Genomic DNA, 23,371 nt, shown 5'->3' with positions numbered 1-23,371 from the left:
CGTGTATTTTGATGCTTTGGAGTAAGAAAAAAATTTTGAATGGATTAAGTTCATATTCCAAGGCACCACTGTATATGTAAACGACATTTATAATGCGGTAAACAGTTATAATAATTTGTTTGGTGATGATGCAAAGCTGTTAAGAGTAATTAAAACCCAAGAGGACTGTTTGCTGTTGCAGGCAGCTATAAGCATAATCTATGAGTGGAGTAAGAGATGGAAATGGGAGTTCAGTGCCAAGAAATGTCACATAATGGAACTAGGAAAGAGTAAGAGAAGACCAGTGTGGAACTATCTGATGGGAGAAGAACAAATAATGAAGACTAAAGAGGAAAAAGATCTGGGAGTGATTATACAGGAAAATCTGAACCCCAAAAACACATAAGTAAGATATTTGGATTAGCATACAAAATGTTGACTAATATAAGACTGGCATTTCAATTCATGGACAAAAATATGATGAAAAAAAATTATTATAAGCATGATAGAAGCTGGAATATGCAGAAGTGGTGTGGTGACTGGGCTCTAAAAAAGATTTAAGAAGATTAGATTGGATTCAGGAGATAGCTACAAAGATGGTGTCAGAACTAAAGGACTTAACATATGAAGAAAGGCTGAAGGAAATGGGATTGCCAACATTGCAGGATAGAAGAGAACGAGGAAACTTAATAACAATGTATAAAATAGTAAATGGCATTGAAAAGATAGACAAGGAATACCTGGTCCTAGTGATAGAAGCTAAAAGGACAAGAGGACATTAAAGAAGATTAGGATGAGACAGTGTATGAAGGATATTGGAAAATAGTTTTCCACATAGAATGTGGAAATGTGGAATGCATTGAGTGATGTTGTTACAGCACATAATGTGCATAACTTTAAAGAAAAATTGGATAAATGGAACCATGGAGACAGGACACCATGAGTCCTGCTCGAACCCTTTGCAAATACAACTAGGTAAATTCAACTAGGTAAATATACTGTTAGCTGCTGCAGGAAGATATAAACAAAATTTTTGAGTGGAGTAAGAAGTGTATGTTAGAGTTCAATGCCAAGAAATGTCACGTAAAGGAATTAGGAAAGAGTAAGAGAAGACCATTATGGAACTATCTGATGGGAGAGGAACAAATAATGAAGACTAAAGAGGAAAAAGATCTGGGAGTGGTTATAGAAGAAAATGTGAACCCAGAAAAACACACAAATAAGATATTTGGATCAATATATAAGAGCGGAAGGAAGGAAGAACCTTTAAATTAAAGACCGGTATCACTAACTAGTGTAATATGCAAGATGTGTGAAAGAGTAATAAAGAAACAATGGATTGAATTTCTTGAAGACAACAAATTATTATCAAATAGCCAATTTGGTTTTAGAAAAGGTTGGTCGTGTGTAACAAATTTATTGAGTTTCTACTCTAGAATAGTTGATAAAGTACAAGAGAGAGAGGGATGGACTGACTGTATTTATTTAAATTTAAAAAAGGCATTTCATTAAGTGCCACATGAAAGATTACTATGGAAGTTAGAGGAGAAGGGTGGCTTAAAAGGAAGCACATTGAGATGGATGGAAAATTACTTGAGGGGGAGAGAAATAAGGATGATAGTTAAAAATATGAAGTCCAAGTGGAGAGTAGTAGACAGCGGAGTGCCACAGGGGTCAGTATTGGCGCCAATACTTTTTCTCGTATATATAAACGACATGCCAGAGGGAGTGAACAGCTACATAAATCTGTTTGCAGACGATGCAAAACTGTGCAAAGTCATAAAACAAAAAGAGGATTGTGAAATACTGCAGGAAGACTTAAACATGATCTGGAAATGGAGTAAAAAATGGGAGATGGAATTCAATGTGGACAAAAGCCATGTCATGGAAATGGGAAAAAGTGAAAGACGACCAGTGGGAATCTATAAGATGGGAGATGGAGTAGAACTAGAAAAAGTAAAAAAAGGAAAAGGACTTGGGAGTGACGATGGAAGGGAAACACTCAGCCGTTAAGCCATATTGATAGAATTTTCAGAGAGACATATAATTTGCTAAGGAATATTGGATTAGCATTTCACTACATGGACAAAGAAATGATGAAGAAATTGATAAGTACTAAAATAAGACCCAGATCGGAATGTGCAGGAGTTGTGTGGACCCCCCATAAAAAGAAACATAAAGAAATTGGAGAGACTACAAAAAATGGCTACAAGAATGGTTCCAGAATTTAAAGAGATGACATATGAAGAGAGACTAAAGGCTATGGATCTACCAACCCTGGAACAGAGAAGAGAGATGGGATCTGATACAAGTTTATAAATTGATTAACAGAATGGATCAAGTAGATAGTGAGAAACTAATCCTGAGAGAAGAATATGACATTAGAAGCACAAGATCGCATAGTAAGAAACTGAGGAAGGGAAGATCTCTGAGAGATGTTAAAAAATATAGTTTCCCGCAAAGATGTGTTGAGACTTGGAACAGTTCGAGTGAGGAAGTAGTGTCAGCAACGGGTGTGGATAGTTTTAAAGAAAAATTGGATAAGTGTAGATATGGAGACAGGCCCACACGAGCATAAAGCCCAGGCCCTGTAAAACTATAACTAGGTAAATATACACACACACATTCGAGACACGGTCAAGGAAGGACGCATTATCGTCGCTCTGAGCATCAGCTGATCTCCACTACCTGTTGTTTGTGTTTGCAGAGGCCTGGGCGAGTAGTGTAGACTTGTTTTCATGTATACAGTGTTAGAGAATCAAGAGTAAGGAAGAGATTACATCTAAATGCAGGTATGAGACCAGGGAAAGAATGGAAGAAGAGGATGAATATGTTGATGAGAGTGAAAGGTGGTTCAATGGTTTTGATATGGCAAATACTTCCCTATTTAAGTGAGTGTTGACTATTGATCATAAATTAGATAAATGGATAAAGGAGAGTATGGGAATTAAAGAGGACAAAGAACAGGAAAAAGAGTTCCTGAAATTGAAAGATAGGATAAAAAGAGTGGAAGAAAACAAAGTTAGGCTAAGAGCAGAAAATGAGGAACTGAAAAAGGAAGTAGCTAAGTACAAGAAACAGATGGAAGAAGGACTCGGTAAAGCTGAGAAAGAAAAAGAGGAACTGAAAGATGTAGTAAACAAAGAAGAGGAAAGAGTACAGGACATGATTAAAGAAGAAGTACAAGCATGGAGAATCCAAGATAAGAAAGACAAGGAAAATTTTCAGGAAGTGTTTCAAGAACAGTTAAAAGAAAGAAATGAGAATATGGCAAACAAGATGATAGGAGTCCTTAAGAAAAAAAAAATCTAGTAAGGGAAATTGCAAAAAAAGTGTAATTATTTTTGGCCTGAAAGAAAAAAATGTAAAATATATAGACCAAGAAGGGAAAAAGGGGAGATGAAATCGGTCAAAGACTTACTAAAGAATCTAAATGACGAGGATAGACAGAACTTAGAAGAGGAGGTAGAAGAAATCCACAGAATGGGACCATATCAAGAAGGAACATTGAGACTAATTAAGATACTACTAAAATCACAAGTAGTAACAGAAGAAATACTATATAGAACAACAAAACTCAGAGAAACAGAAGGTTGCAAGGATATATATATATATATATATATATATATATATATATATATATATATATATATATATATATATATATATATATATATATATATATAAAGAAAAATAGAAATGAGGAAGAAAGGAAGAGACACAATGAACTGGTGGCAGAAGCAAAGGAAAAAAATAATGAAAGGTCAGAGGAGGAGAAGAAGGCATTTTTTTGGAGAATTATAGGAGACAGGATAAGGAAATGGTATATAAAAGAGAAGGAAGAGAAAAAATGGAGCAAGTTTAACTAAAAATGATAAGAACAAGAGATTAAAAATGATGTATACGAACATAGATGGAGTTTTATCAAGTAAATTAGAATTAAGAGATTACATAAAGAAAGAAGAACCAGATATTGTATGCCTGGTTGAAACAAAATTAAATGAGGCAATAAAAATAGACATGGATAATAGGTATAATATATGGAGGAAAGACAAAGTGGGTAAAGGAGGAGGAGGAGGAGTCATGATGATGATAAGGAAAGAGATGGTGGTAAACCAAGTGGTGTGTGAGGAAGGAAAAGCAGAACTACTGTATATTAAGATACATATTAATAAAAAAGAGTTAACAATTATTGGAAGATATGTGCCACCAAAAACAAATTCATGGACCAATCAAGAATATAAAGACATGATGGATGACACAATAAGGAGTCTAACGAGTATCATTAGAGAAAGGAGAAAAGTGATATTAGGAGATTTCAACTGTAAGGAGGTGGACTGGGAAAATTATGAAAGTGGTATGGGGGAAGAAACCTGGGGAGATAAATTCATGAACCTAATGATAGATAATATGATGGGCCAAAGAGTAAAGGAAAACACAAGATTCAGAGGAAACGATGAGCCAGCGAGATTGGACCTGGTTTTTACAAGATGTATACAAATGAACGATGATATATAGATATAAGTGCCCATTGGGAAAGAGTGACCATGTAATATTAGAAATGGATATAGAAGAGGGAAAGGAAGATAGAGATGAATCATACAAAGGAGACCGATTAAATTACAGAAAGGTTGATATTGAGAACCTCAAGAACTATTTTAAAAACGTTAACTGCGAGGAGATGGAAAACTCAGAGAGGGTGCAAGAGAAATATAACTTATTTTTGGAAATATACAAAACAGGAGTCAGGGAATATGTCCTGAAATATAGACCTAAAGAAGAAGGAAAGAAAGATTGGTTTAACGAAAGGTGTGCTAGGGCAAAGGAGAAAAGAGATGGAGCATGGAAAAGGAGGAGAAATAGAAATCCAGAAAATAAGGAAAACTTCAAAGCAGGGAGAAATGAATATGCTAAGGTGAGGAAGGAAGAAGAAAGGAACTATGAAAAGGACATTGTTGAAAAATGTAAGGAGCAACCAAAATTGTTCTACAGATTCATAAATGGAAAAATAAGGCAAAAAGAAACATTAGAAAGGTTAAAAGAAGAGAACAGAATGGTGGAAGGCCCAAAAAGTATGGCAGAACTGTTAAACTATAAATTTCAGGAGGTCTTTACCAAGGAATCCAAATTTGAAAGGCCACAGGGTAATAGAGAGACCGTCTATATGAAAGAGATTAAAGTAACCAAGCTTGAAATAAAAGAGTTGTTGATAGAATTAGATGAAGAGAAGGCAATGGGACCGGATGAAGTCTCAGGCAGAATATTAAAAGAATGTAGGGAAGAACTAGCAAGTCCTATATACAACATCATAAAATGCTCAATAGAAAATGGAACAGTACCAGTAGAATAGAAAAGAGCTGAAGTGGTTCCCATATATAAAAAGGAAGGAAGAAAGAACCTTTAGATTACAGACCAGTCTCACTAACTAGTATAATATGCAAGATGTGTGAAAGAGTAATAAAGAAACGGTGGATCGAGTTTCTTGAAGACAACATATTATTATCAAATAGCCAATTTGGTTTTAGAAAAGGTCGGTTGTGTGTAACAAATTTACTGAGTTTCTACTCTAGAATATTTGATAGAGTACAAGAGAGAGAGGGATGGGTCGACTGTATTTATTTGGATTTAAAAATGGCATTTAATAAAGTGCCACATGAAAGATTACTGTGGAAGTTAGAGGAGAAGGGTGGCTTGAAAGGAAGCACATTGAGGTGGATGGAAAATTATTTGAGGGGGAGAGAAATAAGGACGGTAGTTAAAGATATGAAGTCCAAGTGGAGAACAGTAGAAAGCAGAGTGCCACAGGGGTCAGTAACGGCGCCAATACTTTTTCTCATATATATAAACGACATGCCAGAGGGAGTGAACAGCTACATAAATCTGTTTGCAGATTATGCGAAACTGTGCAGAGTTATAAAGAAAAGGTCGGTTGTGTGTAACAAATTTACTGAGTTTCTACTCTAGAATATTTGATAGAGTACAAGAGAGAGAGGGATGGGTTGACTGTATTTATTTGGATTTAAAAATGGCATTTAATAAAGTGCCACATGAAAGATTACTGTGGAAGTTAGAGGAGAAGGGTGGCTTAAAATTTAGGAAGCACATTGAGATGGATGGAAAATTATTTGAGGGGAGAGAAATAAGGATGGTAGTTAAAGATATGAAGTCCAAGTGGAGAGCAGTAGAAAGCAGAGTGCCACAGGGATCAGTAATGGCGCCAATACTTTTTCTCATATATATAAACGACGTGCCAGAGGGAATGAATAGCTACATAAATCTGTTTGCAGATTATGTGAAACTGTGCAGAGTTATAAAGCAAAAAGAGGATTGTAAAATACTGCAGGAAGACTTAAACAAGTTCTGGAAATGGAGTAAAAAATGGGAGATGGAATTCAATGTGGACAAAAAGCCATGTCATGGAAATAGGGAAGAGTGAAAGACGACCATTGGGAATCTATAAGATGGGAGATGGATTAGAACTAGAAAAAGTAAAAAGGAAAAGGACTTCGGAGTGATGATGGAAGAAAACAATCAACCTGTAAACCATATTGATAGAAATTTCAGAGACACATAATTTTCTAAGGAATATTGGAGTAGCATTTCACTACATGGACAAAGAAATGATGATGAAATTGATAATTACTATAATAAGACCCAGATTGGAATATGCAGGAGTTGTTTGGATCCCCCATAAAAAGAAACACATAAGGAAGTTGGAGAGACTACAAAAAATGGCTACAAGAATGGTTCCAGAATTTGAAGGGATGACATATGAGGAGAGACTAAAGGCTATGTATGGCTATGTACCAACCCTGGAACAGAGAAGGGAGAGAGGTGATCTGATAAAAGTTTATAAATTGATTAACAGGATGGATCAAGTGGATAATGAGAAGCTGATTCTGAGAAAAGAATATGACATTAGAAGCACAAGATTGCATAGTAAAAAACTGAGGAAGGAAAGATGTCTGAGAGATGTTAAAAAATATAATTTCCGGTAAAGATGTGTTGAGACATGGAACAGTTTGAGTGAGGAAGTGGTGTCAGCAAAGAGTGCACATAGCTTTAAAGAAATATTGGATAAGTGTAGATATGGAGACGGGGCCACACGAGCATAAAACCCAGGCCCTGTAAAACTACAACAGGGCCGCCGTGGTACAGTGGAACCATGCGTGCTTTGGGATCCTAGAGGTCTCCAAGCGCACGGGTTCGAATCCTGTCCACGGTCTGAGTGTAGGTTGGGCTTACTCACTCGGGGCAACGGTTTCCTAGTGGGTGGGCTTTAAGATAGGAGATACCCTAAAAAGTATCCCCTTTAGCCCATAAATTCCCGTGAAAAGCCTACATGGTATAAAAAAAAAAAAGAAAAAAGAAAAAAAACTAGATAAATACAACTAGGTAAACACACACACACACACACACACACACACACACACACACACACACACACACACACACACACACACACACACACATGGTAGCTCAGTGGTTAGAGCACTGGCTTCACAAGCCAGAGGACCGGGGTTCGATTCCCCGGTCGGGTGGAGATATTTAGTTGTGTCTCCTTTCACGTGTAGCCCCTGTTCACCTAGCAGTGAGTAGGTACGGGATGTAAATCGAGGAGTTGTGACCTTGTTGTTCCGGTGTGTGGTGTGTGCCTGATCTCAGGGTTATCCGTAGATCGGAAATAATGAGCTCTGAGCTCGTTCCGTAGGATAACGTCTGGCTGTCTCGTCAGAGACTGCAGCAGATCAAACAGTGAAACACACACACACGCAAAACTATGCAGAGTTATAAAACAAAAAGAAGACTGTGAAATACTGCAAGAAAACCTAAATAAGATCTGGGAATGGAGTAAAAAGTGGGAAATGGAATTCAGTGTGAACAAAAGGCATGTCATGGAAATGGGAAAGAGTGAAAGACGACCTGTGGGAATCTATAAGATGGGAGATGGAGTAGAACTGGTGAAAGTTAAAAAGGAAAAGGACTTAGGAGTGACGATGGAAGAAAACAATCAACCAGTAAGCCATATTGATAGAATTTTTAGAGAAACACATAATTTGCTAAGGAATATTGGGAGTAGCATTTCACTACATGGACAAAGAAATAATGAAGAAATTGATAAGTACTATAATAAGACCCAGATTGGAATATGCAGGAGTAGTGTGGACCCCTCATAAAAAGAAACATATAAGGATATTGGAGAGGCTACAAAAAATAGCTACAAGAATGGTTCCAGAATTTGAAGGGATGACATATGAGGAGAGACTAAAGGCTATGGATCTACCAACCCTGGAACAAAGAAGGGAGAGAGGAGACCTGATACAAGTTTATAAATTGATCAACGGAATGGACCAAGTGGATAATGAGAAACTGATCCTGAGAGAAGAATATGACATCTGAAGCACAAGATCGCATAGTAAAAAAGCTGAGAAAAGGAAGATGTCTGAGAGATATTAAAAAATATAGTTTCCCACAGAGATGTATTGAGACATGGAACAGTTTAAATGAAGAAGTAGTGTCTGCAACGAGTGTGCATACTTTTAAAGTAAGATTGGAAAAGTGTAGATATGGAGACGGGGCCACACGAGTATAAAGCCCAGGCCCTGTAAAACTACAACTAGGTAAATATACACACACACACACACACACACACACACACACACACACACACACACACACACACACACACACACACACACACACACACACACACACACACACACACTACATTGCTGTTTGTTGTAAGCTTATATTTGCTTCTATTTATTTTTAGCCTATTCAACTGTGTATGGAAGTTGAAATGAAAATGAACTTCTGCCCTTTTTTGTCACATAATGCATATTGTAATGATTACAAGTTATTTTATACAGTTCTAACTATACTTATTTATTTTTGTAATTTATAATAGGTTTCATGGTTTTAAACTAGTATTCTACATAGGAATTTTAAACATTCTATTTTCATCAAAATTTCATTAAGGAAATTGCTTGAAAGCTTAGTAATATGAATATAACAGTTTAGAAGGATTTGTTATGTACATTTTTGTCATTAATTTTTTTTCAGGCTTGTTAATTTTGTCATCCAGGATATTACTGAATTCTTTCCATCTACAGATTCCAGCACAAGTGCTCATTTAGTTATGAGTGTTAATCCCTCCCCTCACCATCAACAGTATCAACCTTCTTCTCCTGTGGTAAGTATTAATACGAGTGGTCCCGTTGTAGTGAGAAAAGAATCAGATGATGGTCAGAAGAGAGAGAGAGAGAGAGAGAGAGAGAGAGAGAGAGAGAGAGAGAGAGAGAGAGAGAGAGAGAATCCCTATTATTATTCTGTTTTGAGTAAGGATTATATATTAATCATCCACTATTATTCTTTTTAAGTTTTTGCCCACTTCCTTTTCTTCTTCAAATTTGTGATTAATACATAATACAGTGGTACCTCATAATGGACCTCACAGTAACTAATGGACTGGTCAGACACTAAGCAATTTATTTTGGACAATAATGGCAGTTTGTTTTTTCCTAAGAATCCATAGTTCTCTGGTGGCTGCATGGATGAATATACATGACACAATAAACAAGCCAAAAAAGGCATGCTAGATACCATTGTAGATCATTTTGTTCATCTATGATTTACAAAACTTATAATAAGTGGAGAGTGATGACTGTTTGCCTGTGCAGGGCACCGGAGTGACACTCATGGTGATTTCGGGACCGGGCTGGTTGGTCCCACGGCCTATGAAGTGAAATGCTAGTTATGTGTTTGTGTTTGAGTATTGCTGGGCAAGCAAGGATAATGACACTGCCATACAGAGAGAGAGAGAGAGAGAGAGAGAGAGAGAGAGAGAGAGAGAGAGAGAGAGAGAGAGATGGCTGCATGGATGAATATACATGACACAATAAACAAGCCAAAAAAGGCATGCTAGATACCATTGTAGATCATTTTGTTCATCTATGATTTACAAAACTTATAATAAGTGGAGAGTGATGACTGTTTGCCTGTGCAGGGCACCGGAGTGACACTCATGGTGATTTCGGGACCGGGCTGGTTGGTCCCACGGCCTATGAAGTGAAATGCTAGTTATGTGTTTGTGTTTGAGTATTGCTGGGCAAGCAAGGGCCATACAGAGAGAGAGAGAGAGAGAGAGAGAGAGAGAGAGAGAGAGAGAGAGAGAGAGAGAGAGAGAGAGAGAGAGTGGCTGCATGGATGAATATACATGACACAATAAACAAGCCAAAAAAGGCATGCTAGATACCATTGTAGATCATTTTGTTCATCTATGATTTACAAAACTTATAATAAGTGGAGAGTGATGACTGTTTGCCTGTGCAGGGCACCGGAGTGACACTCATGGTGATTTCGGGACCGGGCTGGTTGGTCCCACGGCCTATGAAGTGAAATGCTAGTTATGTGTTTGTGTTTGAGTATTGCTGGGCAAGCAAGGATAATGACACTGCCATACAGAGAGAGAGAGAGAGAGAGAGAGAGAGAGAGAGAGAGAGAGAGAGAGAGAGAGAGAGAGAGAGAGAGAGAGAGAGAGAGAGAGAGAGAGAGAGAGAGAGAGAGAGAGAGAGAGAGAGAGAGAGAGAGAGAGAGAGAGAGAGAGAGAGAGAGAGAGAGAGAGAGAGAGAGAGAGAGAGAGAGAGAGAGAGAGAGAGAGAGAGAGAGAGAGAGAGAGAGAGAGAGAGAGAGAGAGAGAGAGAGAGAGAGAGAGAGAGAGAGAGAGAGAGAGAGAGAGAGAGAGAGAGAGAGAGAGAGAGAGAGAGAGAGAGAGAGAGAGAGAGAGAGAGAGAGAGAGAGAGAGAGAGAGAGAGAGAGAGAGAGAGAGAGAGAGAGAGAGAGAGAGAGAGAGAGAGAGAGAGAGAGAGAGAGAGAGAGAGAGAGAGAGAGAGAGAGAGACTGTGATATATGGAGAGGTGGCAATAGTGTGGAGGTAGTCTATTCTGACCCTGAAGATCCCTTGTGTTCCTCCCCTCCTTATCGCCTCAGTAAGGTCCTTCAGACAGTCATGAAATGCTTGTTAAGGATGCCACTGAATCACATGGGAATCTGCCTTTACACCAAATGAGAAGCTATAGCTTTAATTCATCTCCTCTTGGTGAGACAAAGTTTTATTACTGTACATTTCTTGAATAATAATGGATTCTTTTATTTCAACATTGAATATAGAATAAGATGAATTAAATTATCAGAATGTTTTACATTATTAAGAAGTTAAGGTACCAAAAAAGGGGGCGTTGAAGGGTCTCGCAGATAAACTGGTCTTAGTAACGGACAGTTCGCAGATAAACTGGTCTTAGTAACGGACAGTTTGGAGTAATGAACAAGCCATCACTGCGAGGCACCACTGTGTAATAGAAGAGTTGGCCCTCTCCAAAATTGTAACATTCAATCCAGCCCCTCTGACAACCCTACAGTAATTTTTTGAAATGATGAAGCATGCTGGGTGGTACAGTGAGCCATGTTCAGCACATGGCCAACTTCCTACCTCCTCCCTGTCTCTCCTCTGCTCACCTCCTTTGTCATATAACTTCCCCTGCTTTGCATTATAGCAGGCCAAGCCATCTCTCTCTTTTTGGGCTGCAGACACTGTAGCAAGGCAGTTGGTACGAGGGTTATGGAGATACATTTAAGAGGTTTATTACTAGTGCTGTATATTTAGGTGTATAAGATAACACAAAATAGTTGGTAGTCTATGGTAGTAAAATAGGAATCTGTTTTGAGAAAATGCACTGAAACATGTTTGTGTTAAAAAGAACAAAATTTAATGTAGTACAGTGGAGACTCAATACTTGAACTTAATTAGTTTCAAATGGTTGTTTGAGTATTAAAAAGTTTGACTATTGATACCTATAAATCAGGTAATTTGTTCTAATTCTAGCAAAACCAAGTTTATAAAAATTTCAATGTATGTTTTTTACAATTTTGATTTGTATATACCATAAGTGAAGGCTGGTGATGGATAACTTAGAAGAAGAGGGGAGAAGGGTAGGGAGGAGGAGGAAGGTTGCCAGAGGATGAGTCATCATCCATGAAAATGTCTTTGTAACATATCTCCTGGTGTGATTCTGTGAATCCACTAGTGGAGTGCTGTGGCTCACTAACACTTGCACTCTCACCAGATTCCTTGTTTTCATCAATAATAAGCCTCTTAGGTGCCTTATTAAGTTTCTAAATGAATAAAAAACTACCGACAACACAGAAGAATGTTGTTTTTCTCAAGACTACGGTAGGACAAGGGATGCTCACCAGCATCCTGTATACTGGTATTATGGTAATACCGGTATTACCAGTAATAAGGTATCAGAATGGTATAGTGGCAGCTGCGAGAAGGTAGATGACTGAGCTTTGTATACGACCAAATGTGCGGCCGTTTGATTACCAGATATTTTTACCACTAATAAGCTTTTGATGGTGTTATGTAAGTTTGTAAACAAAAAAACTACAGATAGAATGCAGGAGAACGTTATTCTGATGACCGTGGCAGCACAAGTCACAACTTGGGAAGGAGGAAGGGGGACACCATGGAGCCTTTGTTTACAACCATGTGTGTGGACATTTGACTATCAGGTATTTTTTCGAGTATTAAATCAAACTTTTCATTCAAATATTGAAAAGTTGGAGTACTTAGACATTCGAGTATTGAGTCTCCATTGTACAACTTCAACCTTTTTTTTAGCATTGTGTATTGACAGACAAAGTAAGAAACTGCAAATATTTCCCAATTTTTCTCATAGCTGAAGAAAGAGCTATATGAAGATCTTCAAGGCATGTAATCCCAAGTTAGGTGGCAAAGGAAAGCCAGCTGGCTATATGAGCTTCTCCATCTTGCAGTTTGTACAGGGACAAAGTTTATATACTGGGAAAAAAAAAGACTAAGAATGTCAGTGTATCAAATCAGATTGGTGCACCCAATCAAAAGTGACAATGTATGTGTAAAAAATTATACCTGACACCCCAATACACTTAAGTAGTGCCTGGCAAAAGTTTGTGTATGTTGAGGAAAACTGATTGTACTACACGTAATTTAACACCATCATCCATTCATCCTTTTTCATGTTAATGTACAAAAACACCTGGTGAGAATTTATTTTAGATTAAGTTTTGCACTTTAATGCAATGGTACCTTATTGCTGGTAATACAGTGGACCCCCAGATCTCATGCAACTTGGACTTACCCAAATAATTCAATAGATTATATCACCAGAGGTAGACCAAAAACCAGACCTTGACTGGCTGATGTTGGTGGGCTGAGGTCAAGAAGTATCAGTTGCATGTCTTGGTTTGTTATGATCAGGCGTAGTCACTGTGGCTAAGTCAATCATAAGTACCACAATTAAAATCAAAGATACTAACAAAGCACCTGATGTTGTGAAGGATGTTTTCTTTGTGTCTGAGCAAAGACTATCACTGGAGTTAAATTAGTTAGGATTGCAAGGTCTGTTGTGCTCTGTATATTTATGTAACTATGCAACTCCCTCACCACCATCTATGTATGCTATAAAACTCGCTAACAAAAGATAAATAACATAGTTTTTAGCTCAGTTTTTATTTACTCTGGTAAGAATCTGAGGTCTTGGAAGAGATTAAAAATTATTACTTAACATTATTTCCTGTTATGAAAACAGTAATGGATTTTGGCTAATTTGGTCCTGGAACAGACTTTTGAAATGCATTGTGTTTGAGGACCAATGGTCCTTTGTACGTTCAAGATGCTTTATTCATTATACTGTCTCAGTTGTCTGGTGCTCACAGACGTAAAATACCATGGATAGTTTATTAGTTTGGGTGTTGTTTTACTCCACCAATATCACCTAAAATCACTAAATGCTCACAAATTATGGAGGCGCTATATCTGAAAGTATTAGCTGCCAAAATATATGGTGATTACCAATGTAGAGTTAGCAGCAGTATGCTCCTGTTGTGCTAAGTAGGATAAGCACTAATCAAGGGCTTGACTTGAGTGTTGTACCAGATGAATTATGGTGTACATACTACATTTTCTAACCACCTTCACAACTGTCCTGGTTGATTTGTGTCTTATTTAGAGTCTCAGGGGTGGTCCTTTGAGAATTTTGATATCTTTCAGTTGTTATTTACGTATGTTATTAGCATTTTTTACTGTTAAATGCGACATGAACAAAGCTTATTGCTAGGAGCTTGGAAACCAGAATATTTCATATTGTTCTGTTTGTATGTAGTTGTCTGTAGCCCTGTAGAGTACTTCTTGACGACTGCATATAGAGACTACTCATGGGTGGCAGATTATAATTTTCTGTGGGTGTAGGTAGCCCATAAAGTTATTGAAAAGACTCATACTTGCATGTTCTTTGTCATAGTTTTGCCCTTTTTTGCATATGATTTGCAATTCTTTCCCTGTAAGTTGAGGTTTGTTTCTTGGTTGTAATACTCTCTCCTTTGTTGGTGAGTGAAACAGAATGGTGATCGTAGAGTTTTGGTGGCTATGGGTGTCCAGCAGATGTCTGGATTCATTGTGTTCATGCCCACACTAAGCCAATACAAGTTAGTATGGAAAGCTGACCTTCGTGTAGTAGCTGCTGTGAATGGGGCTGAATCTGATCATAACAGTTCAGTCGTACATTGAACCCTTGGAACTCATTGCACACATTGCATTCTAGAAGGCTGTTTGAAGACAAAACTGGTCGAGTTCTGAAACGTTTACCCATAGGAAACAATTTTAAGTAATTTTAATCTGTTGGAAAGCCTCTGATTCTTATGTATGTAGATAAAAATTGAATAAATTGTTATCTATCTTTTGGTGGCGAGTTTTATAGGGTAAGTAGATGGTGGTGAATTGGCTACCCATCATGTAAACAAACCTCTCAGGACTTGATCAATGTTCTCTCTCCTTTTGCCTACTTAAAACTTACTTTCTTTGAATAATGTCTACAGTGTCTAGTACAGGCTTGTCAAATTTTATGGTAAATAAAGTAGCCAGTCTCCTGTGTGCAGCCATTTTTATATGCTCCTGCTGATCAACTGTCCAAAGTGAAGGGAGAGGATAGGGGCTAATGTCTTGTGAATCTTACTTATAGTTACATAAAGATACAGAGCACAACAGATTTTGCAGTCCCAACTAGTTTTGACTCCAGTAATGAAGTCTTTGCTTAACTTGCTTTGATAACATATATGTTTTTAATTATGGAACTATGGTCGACTTAGCCACGGTGACTATGTTAGACTGTAACCGAGACACGCAACTAATGCTTCTGTCAGCTGTAAAAGACTCCTGATATTGATGTTATGTGCAACTTCAGTTGATTTAAGTTTTCAGTTGATCTACAACATAAATCAATCAATCAGTCATGGGGGGGCATACGCTTGGGGGCATGTCGCCTCGCCACTCCAGGTGGTCATGCCTCACAAGTCTCCATGTAGGCTTTCTTCCCATGCCAAGTTACAAGATAAAGTTGATTCATAAATGACTTGCAATACAGAACATTTCATAAGTGGCCTGCAACATCAAAGTCCAGATTTAAGAGCAGCTTAGATGACTAGTAGTGGTATTCTGTTGTGAAAAGTCTAGTACATACTATATTTTCTGCAATTTTATTTCAATTATATTTATTCATTCTTGTATCAATCGTAACCCTTTATTTGTGAGAGTAAGTGAAAAAAACGGACATAAATCTTAATCTATTATCTCCGAGTAAATGAAGAAAGAAAAGAGTCTTTGTAATGCTTTCTGTTTTCAGAAACATCTTAGGTACAAAGTATATGTAGAATTGGATTACTTCAGGATGTCTGAATGTACCAAATATTAACCATTCATGGGAGTTTGTCCTCAAACCTCTACAAATATAGCAGCAACAGTGCATAGCTATTATTTACTAAATAAGAATCAGTTGCACAACAGTAGGCAGTAGGCTCAAGATTTCTTGTCATTGTTCATAAATGAACCTACTTAGTGGGTTGACATATTGTAGAAGGTGAGATATCAAACTGATTTTTTTTTAATAGTCCAGTGTTATTTCTGTTACCAAACATGAGAGGAAGTGTTTTCTATGAGATGACTTTTGCTTAAGTGGTGCTTAATATTCTTTTGATGCAGAAACTTTAATTTGTTTTACTAGTAATAGATTATATATCTGAATTGTGTTTAGTGATATAACTGTTCCCTTAACTTAAGGTATACCCAGGCTCTCCTGCAACAAGTGGAGGTTCTATGGTATGGGGTCAGATGTGGTCTCCTCAGTATCCAGTAATGCCACCACTTTCTCCTGCCCATTATATGGTGAGCTTGTAGAGTTTGGTTTTAAATGGTTTAAGATTGCATTATGTACTGATGAGTTAATATTTAAGTTTCTTGATACTTGTGTAGGAGATGCCTAAAGGTGGACCAGGGAACAGCTGTTGTATATTTGTACATGTAAGCAAAACTGTAACAAGGGGCAGTTGTATACCAACTAAGACATTTCTGTCCAATGAGGCAAGACAGACAGGACTATGTCTACCTGCAAGGCTGGATAAATGAGGACTGGCTAGACTAGATGAGCCTGCTGCCTTCATAGCTAATGGATCAAGACATGTCTAGGGCTCTTGACATTTTTGGGAGGCTTCATGCCTGATTGAGCAGGTCATAGCACAGCTGGAGGCAGACAAATGGAGATGAGGCTTGACTGCACTCTCCAGAGGCTGAAGTCAGGTCATAAGGCAGGTGGCATAGGGGGAAAGGAAAATGAGGCAGTGGTGAGGCATCTTGCGACATTGTTCAGCCACTCTTCTTGTGGTATTCTTGTGGTTAATAAAGCACTATATCAGATAATGCAGTCATACTGGGAAACACAATTTTCATCATATAGGCATACTTTACTTTGTAAAACATGTCGTAAGGTGTCAGAATGGAGAGCACACAATGGCCAATCACAAAATGTGCAATGACTGTGTTATCAGCACAGTGAATTACAGACAGGTGATAGGAGATGAGGTGAATGATGAATGTGGACAGTATCCCAGGAACAAGCCACATGGGCAGTGGAAACATCACAATTTGCACTAGATGTGAAGACTGATGACTGAGTGAGAAGTTCAAGCTTTGAGGTGGCGGGAATAGCAGCACTAAAGAAAAGTTCAAAAGTTGAACAAGCGACATGAACAATAGCAATGAACTTGTCAAGATGCAGTATTGAAGAGCAGACAGACAACTGAGATGTCCAAGATCTTGAAGAAACAACAGGAAGAATAGCACTGAAGCAAAAACTGAGAGCCGAGAAGTCCTAAGTCTTGAAGTGGCAGGAAAAGAACAGCAATGAAGCATTCAAGATGTGTCTGTCTAAATATGGATTGAATGCCTGAAGAGTTGAACAGAAACACAGGCTGACATACAGATAGGCAGGAGAAAGCTTAAGAGAGGCCCTGAAGCATCTGAAGAAGGCACTGAAGATATGTGGTGGCATAGCAGTTTGCTTGCAGGTGATGAAGACTGCAGTAGCTGGTGGATGGGCAGGGCACCTAGGTAGGAGGACCAGAGTAGTGGGGCAGAAGTAGGTAGTGTAGCAATTAGCTGACAGGTGATCTAGAAACTTGCTTTTACAAGTTATACTTAATGCCTGTAATTGCCAATTATTCATGATTCTGTGATGTAGAAGTGCTCTAAAGGATGAAGCAAGTTCAGAGATGGAAAAGACAGTAGAATATTTTCCATAATGGCTGGGTTCCTACCAATAGCAGTGGTTATTAGTGCTGTTTTTCTTCTGTCACATTATGGCTCATACTGTTTGCTAATGGTGTTGCTATTTGTAAAGTTGGGATTATTAGTTAAATTTAAGGATGTAAAGAAAACTATAGATACCTCCAACATTAATTAGTTTCTCATAAAGTTTTAATACACTCATGGAGGACTGGAATCCAAGTAGCAAAGATGGATAAGATTGCCATTTATTGGTGAAATACGAGTATGTAGGGGAAATGTGCTTTTTACCTTTATCATATTTGTTTGTAATTATTTTATAAAGAAATTATAATTTATTTGTAGCATTGTCAGGGTTCCTTTTGTCAATAATTCTAATTGATTTTGTACAAAACTTGCTTCTGATATGGTAGTATTGCAGACTATCCTAGAATTTACTGTTATATCATAACCATCAAGCTGTTGTAGCATATTTTCTTCTATCAGGTGCCAACAATACCAGTGAGCTGGGGCAGTGTTTCAGCTTCTCCAGTGGGTGCTGTAAACTCAGATGGTACTCCGGCTCAACTCCAGTCCAGCTTGGCACCTCCTCCAGTCTCAATACATACACTTGATAAGCTTGTGAAACAGGTGCAGTTTGTCAGGTTATACATTTACAATATTTTTAACAGATTTCGTTTTTGAGATTACTCTTCTGCCTTATATTTTTCTTTTAAACTACAAACAAATTATTTCGCAATTTATGATTTCAGGGTAGCAAAGTAAGTGATGCTTTCACCTCTCCACCAAAAGCCTGTGAACTCCCTACTCCTGATCTTTTTACTCAGGTGCACCCACCAGACATTCCACATGCAGGGATTGTTAATTACTCAGGAGAGCAGGTAGGAAATCATATGAGTAATTTTTGTGATAACAGGTGTCATAGTATTTTTAATAAACTATTAAATATGCATTTGAAAATATGTAAGCCCAGCTATGAGGAAGCTGACTGCTATAATCTCTGAAACTATAGCTTTCATTTACTGTCATTCCAAAGCTTTTATGTCTGCCCTTAGCATGATTTCTACATAAGTTATCTACATGCAATCTTTATCAGATTGATATAGAATTTTTCAGTTTGCTTCTGTGGTGATCTAGCAGTTTGCTAGCTTGCATAATATACAATTTACTTTATTTTATGAATGCTTTAATTACAGATAAAAAAAAAAGTTGCATGAAATAAGCATGGCTTTTCATCATTCCAGAAAACTACATGTAGGGAAGAGGATCAACTGATAACTGGAACACAAACAATGTAAGTGGAAAAGCAGAAGTGAGTTTAGCTTCTGCCTTGCCAAAGCTTCATACCAAAAGGAGAATTGCTGCCCAATTCACATCCAAATGATAGGTTTCAGTAATTTCTGATGTACTAGTTTTCATGACTGCCTTTTGCAACAACTTTAATTTTTTTACTGATGAGCATTTACCATAATATTTTCTATAATTAAAGATATTAATATTATAAGTGATTTTGAAAGAAAGCAATTATTTCTTAAAATCTTATTGCATATGTAACTTGAAATGTAACACAACTTACTTTTCATTCTTACTTCATTTTGACAGTTTGGAGTTTTAAATGTGTATGACAAGCTGAGTATTTTTACTTTTATTATAACTGGTTTCATTGAGAAATATAAATCTGATCTCAATTTCATCTGAATATGGTGAATATTTTATTAATGAAATGTGGCGTGTTTTTTCTGTGTATCAGATAAATTAAGGTCTATTGTTAGTGTAGTAATGATGAGAATTATTATTGTCATTTGTAACCTTGCAAAATTTATAAGTTTTGCCATTATGTGTAATTTGAATTGTTGATGTGTTGTGAACTATGCATTAATGCAGTTAGCATTCTTTTAAATGTGCTATGCAGTTGTTGTATAGTTTGCTTTATTTTGTTTAATATTTCTTGATATACGTAAATACATTTGAGTTGTGAAAGAAAGCCAAATAAGATATTTTTTGTAGACTTTATATATTTGTTGTACATTTTATATTACATTATGTTACTAAGTTGCTAATTTTCATTCTTGATTATGTGTGGATATAGAAGTACCATTTCTCTCTCTCTCTCTCTCTCTCTCTCTCTCTCTCTCTCTCTCTCTCTCTCTCTCTCTCTCTCTCTCTCTCTGTACAACTGAGTAAGTGGTTTTCATGGATACTTCCAGTTCAAGGTTTATATTATGAGAAGAGATACATCAAAACTGCTTTTCTTTCTGAAAGTTATGTGCTATCTGTGATTAATTCTAGCCAAATGTTAGTAATGTAGTCAAATAATTTATTAAAATTAGTTTTTGAATATCAATGGATGCTGAACTTATATTTTGCTAATAAGTGGTTTGTAGATATCTAATTCTTCATAGCTTATAGAAAGTCTATGAGTAAAAACCTACTTGAGATTCCTTAGGTTGAATAAATAAGATTTTTAAAGTTAGTTATGGTTTATAACAGCTATGAAATTAATTTTGTTTTAAGTATGGGAGCCTGAATGCTGTCATGCTATTTTGAACATTACCTGCTTATACCTTGAAATCTAAGAATACACATGCAATAGCTATTGCACTAAAATCTTTTCCAAGATTCTAACATACAAAACAAAGTGCCTTAAACAGTAATGTTGAAATAGATATTTCTTGTCTATCAGTGTGGTGTAGAGGTATTATTAAAGATACTGTTAGTGTTCAGTTCATTGGTTGTGGGTATCTCAGTGTTACACTGAAATTTTCCTTGTTGTGGAACTTGCAATAAAAAGTAACAATGAGATGAATTTTAATATAATATTTTTAGATATTATACTGCATTGTATAATCTTTTTATAAAATATTGATTCAAATTTTCTGCTTTATAACCATACTGATTTCATGTGCTATCTGATTTTATTATTCATCTGCAGTACATAATGAACAGATACACATGATAGACAGCAACTAGTTCATATGCACTAGAAGCACTAGTAGAAGTATTGCTGGATAGGAAGACACAACTCTTCAAATGTAAGACTGATAGCTTCATAGATCCAACAAAGCCTACAGTGGTTTGCACCACCTACCAGAGACTATTTCTGGTGTTTTGCTGAAGTGTATTCACGGGTAGCTTCTCTTTCATTTTTGCTTGTCATTTCCTTACTTCTGATGTCACCTCTGTGTCTGACGTTTGCCATTGCCAGTTCATGTATCGGAACAAGATATGATAATTGTTGATTGTTGTACACTTCCTATGGTGTGGACACTAATTGGTTCAGATGCAAATGAACTATTCATCAAGGTCTGTTGAAGCATCTTCACACATTTCCACTGGTGCTTCATTCAGCCATCTTATGCTGCTGGGATAATCTTTACCAATTGCTCTTCTTTCATTCTTCCTTCACACCCAAATAATTGATATGTACATTATATGAATTAAGGCTACAATCCATTCCAAATTCTTTGAGAAGCAAGAAGAACTGGATGGCAAGACTTCTAAAAAAAAAAAAAAAAAAAAAAATTGTTGCTAAGTGCAGTAAAACCCATGTTAATAATCTTACAAAGCATAACATCATATTTACAATTAGTGCACATACCGGTGAAGGAAAGAAGTTAGTAATAATTATTAGTCATGTCCTACGAATTTTTGTACATTTGCAATTTGTTTACTTTATTACTATATCAATCACTAATATTATTTATTATTATTATTATTATTATTAATAGCTTTTATGAACAATAATAATAACAATTGTAATTCATAATAATAATAATAATAGTAATAACAATAATAGTAATAATAATAATAATTATTATTATTATTTTTTTTTTTTTGGTTGTCCCACCTCTACCCTCATCTCGGTAGAGGTTCAAGTGAGTCCATACTAGCAAATCCGAGTCTTGAGGCTGGTGGATTAGCAAAACTTCAATAATTCAGTCCCGCTCTCTTTGTATAACCGAGTGGAGAGCTCGCGGTGAGCACCCAGACATTGGACTTGATAACTAGCTGCTTAATACCAGTGTGGTGGTGTGTGATACAAGTCTATGAGCAGAGTCTCGCTCCCCTCAGGAAATCTGCTGGATTTATCTGTGTGGGGTGAGTTAGTGTTAGGTAAGTCTGAGAATTTTACAAATCTTTTTTTAGTGAAACCAACCTGACTTGTTACTTTGGTCGTTGGCTGTATCTCTAGGCGCAGTTACCACTTCAACCCCGCAGTAACAATGGCAGGGAGTTACCTTGAGATTTACGTGCCAAGGACACGGGAACGACAGCGATCTCCGGCAACCGTTGAGGACTGGTCAGGCTCGGTTCGACCGTATTCTGAAACACCTGCGCCGAACCTCTTCTACTCTCAAAAAGCTTTATTTGAAGTTACGTATGGTTCTAAGTGTGTTTCTACAATCCCAGTGAGATTATGAGGATTACTATATCAGTAAAAGGAGAACGTGACTAATCATCTCCAACCTTTGACAACACGCTTAGTGAGAGGGTAAAACGTTTCAGAATACATGCCGGTCTCCAGTTTTGCTCCACTGCCCATCCTTGGTAAGTTGGTACTGAGCCTGTGAGGCAATCAGAGTATTTGTAGGACCATACGCCTTCTCTGTCTAACCCCGTTGACGCTTCATTGTTTTCATTAGGGGTGGGCCCTGTCCTCGAGAAAGCGTCCCGCGCACTCGCCTCGATTCCCGGCTCCCCCCTTCGCAGCAGCTCCACCCAGCTGATTTGACGTCACATAAAATGAGAAATATGGTATATAATTTTATTTTTCCGAAGGGGTTCCTTGAGATATGTCATGTATTTTAAGGGTAACGCAAGGGTAAAGAGGTTGAGAAACGCTGCCTTATTCGTTATCATATTCTCTCTCTCCAGAGTTGCCAACTCGTAATTTGAAAAGGCGCTATGTCCACCCCTAAAAAGCGCTAAAAAAGCGCTAAATTTCGAAAAGTTGTGTAGTATCCCTATTAATTGTCCTTTCACCTAACTTTTAATGCTGAAATATATGTAGCATAAAATATAATGGATTCACAGCAAAATACTCACTTTTACTCCAAATCTGCCAGCTCCCAGTCTCCAATCTCTTCGTCTGTGGCGGCACTCTGCTGTGGTTGTGTGTGTGAGCATCCTGCTGGAGATTGTGATGACTCGTATGCTTTAAGTGTTCCAATACTTTGAAGTACTTCCTTAGGCAGTTTGTAATCATAGCAGCAGCTTCCATTTCTTCGTAGTCCATATCTAATAGTCAGCAACGCATTTAAGCTTTTGATACTCAGCCGATTTCGTAGCTTTGACTTCACGATATTCATGTGACTGAAGATGCGTTCCACATCTGCATTCGAGTGAGGTAGTGTTAGGACAGTCAAAGCCAATTCTGCAAGATCACTGAAGGGGTTTTCTCCAGTTGCATCTGTGTGCGAAGATATTTCAGCCCAGAGTTCTGATGTGTCAGTATTTTTCTTCCACAGTATTTTATGTAGATTTCTCCACTGGAAGTCAATTCGTGTCAAAATTTCATCACTCTCAGTGAACATCTTTGCTAGATCTATTATTCCAGGCTTTATGGGTTGCAAGCATTCACCTGCACTCAGTAAGGACATTGACTGCAAGACTTGAACATTGTCAGGCAGACGTTGCTCAAGCTGTTTGATTAGCTCCACAACAAAACTTACACATCTTTGTCTTATTTGTTTTCATGAGGAAATTTGCATTCTGACATCTCCTTTTCAAACTCATATCCCA

At 37.3% G+C, this 23,371-nt stretch overlaps 1 protein-coding gene across 5 annotated transcripts in view; it reads left to right on the top strand.

Moving 5' to 3' along the window:
* Positions 1-20,429, top strand: part of LOC123500624 (meiosis regulator and mRNA stability factor 1-like) — a 121,345-nt gene extending 100,916 nt beyond the window's left edge. For 3 of the 5 annotated variants that reach the window (XM_045249283.1, XM_045249285.1, XM_045249282.1), the window contains 5 exons: positions 9,093-9,172; positions 16,130-16,234; positions 18,116-18,259; positions 18,382-18,510; positions 18,874-20,429. In XM_045249283.1, coding sequence (XP_045105218.1) covers positions 9,093-9,172; positions 16,130-16,234; positions 18,116-18,259; positions 18,382-18,510; positions 18,874-18,927 — 512 coding nt within the window. In that variant the 3' untranslated portion in view covers positions 18,928-20,429. Of the gene's footprint in view, positions 1-9,092; positions 9,173-16,129; positions 16,235-18,115; positions 18,274-18,381; positions 18,511-18,873 lie in introns of all 5 variants that reach the window. The other 2 variants (XR_006673411.1, XM_045249284.1) reach the window with 2 other exon arrangements.
* Positions 20,430-23,371: the final 2,942 nt, after the last annotated feature.

Source organism: Portunus trituberculatus, unplaced genomic scaffold, assembly GCF_017591435.1.
Source record: "Portunus trituberculatus isolate SZX2019 unplaced genomic scaffold, ASM1759143v1 PGA_scaffold_452__1_contigs__length_1072529, whole genome shotgun sequence".
Classification (NCBI taxonomy): domain Eukaryota; kingdom Metazoa; phylum Arthropoda; class Malacostraca; order Decapoda; family Portunidae; genus Portunus; species Portunus trituberculatus.
Note: the sequence above shows the minus strand (reverse complement) of the source record. Positions and strands in the feature narration are given on the sequence as shown.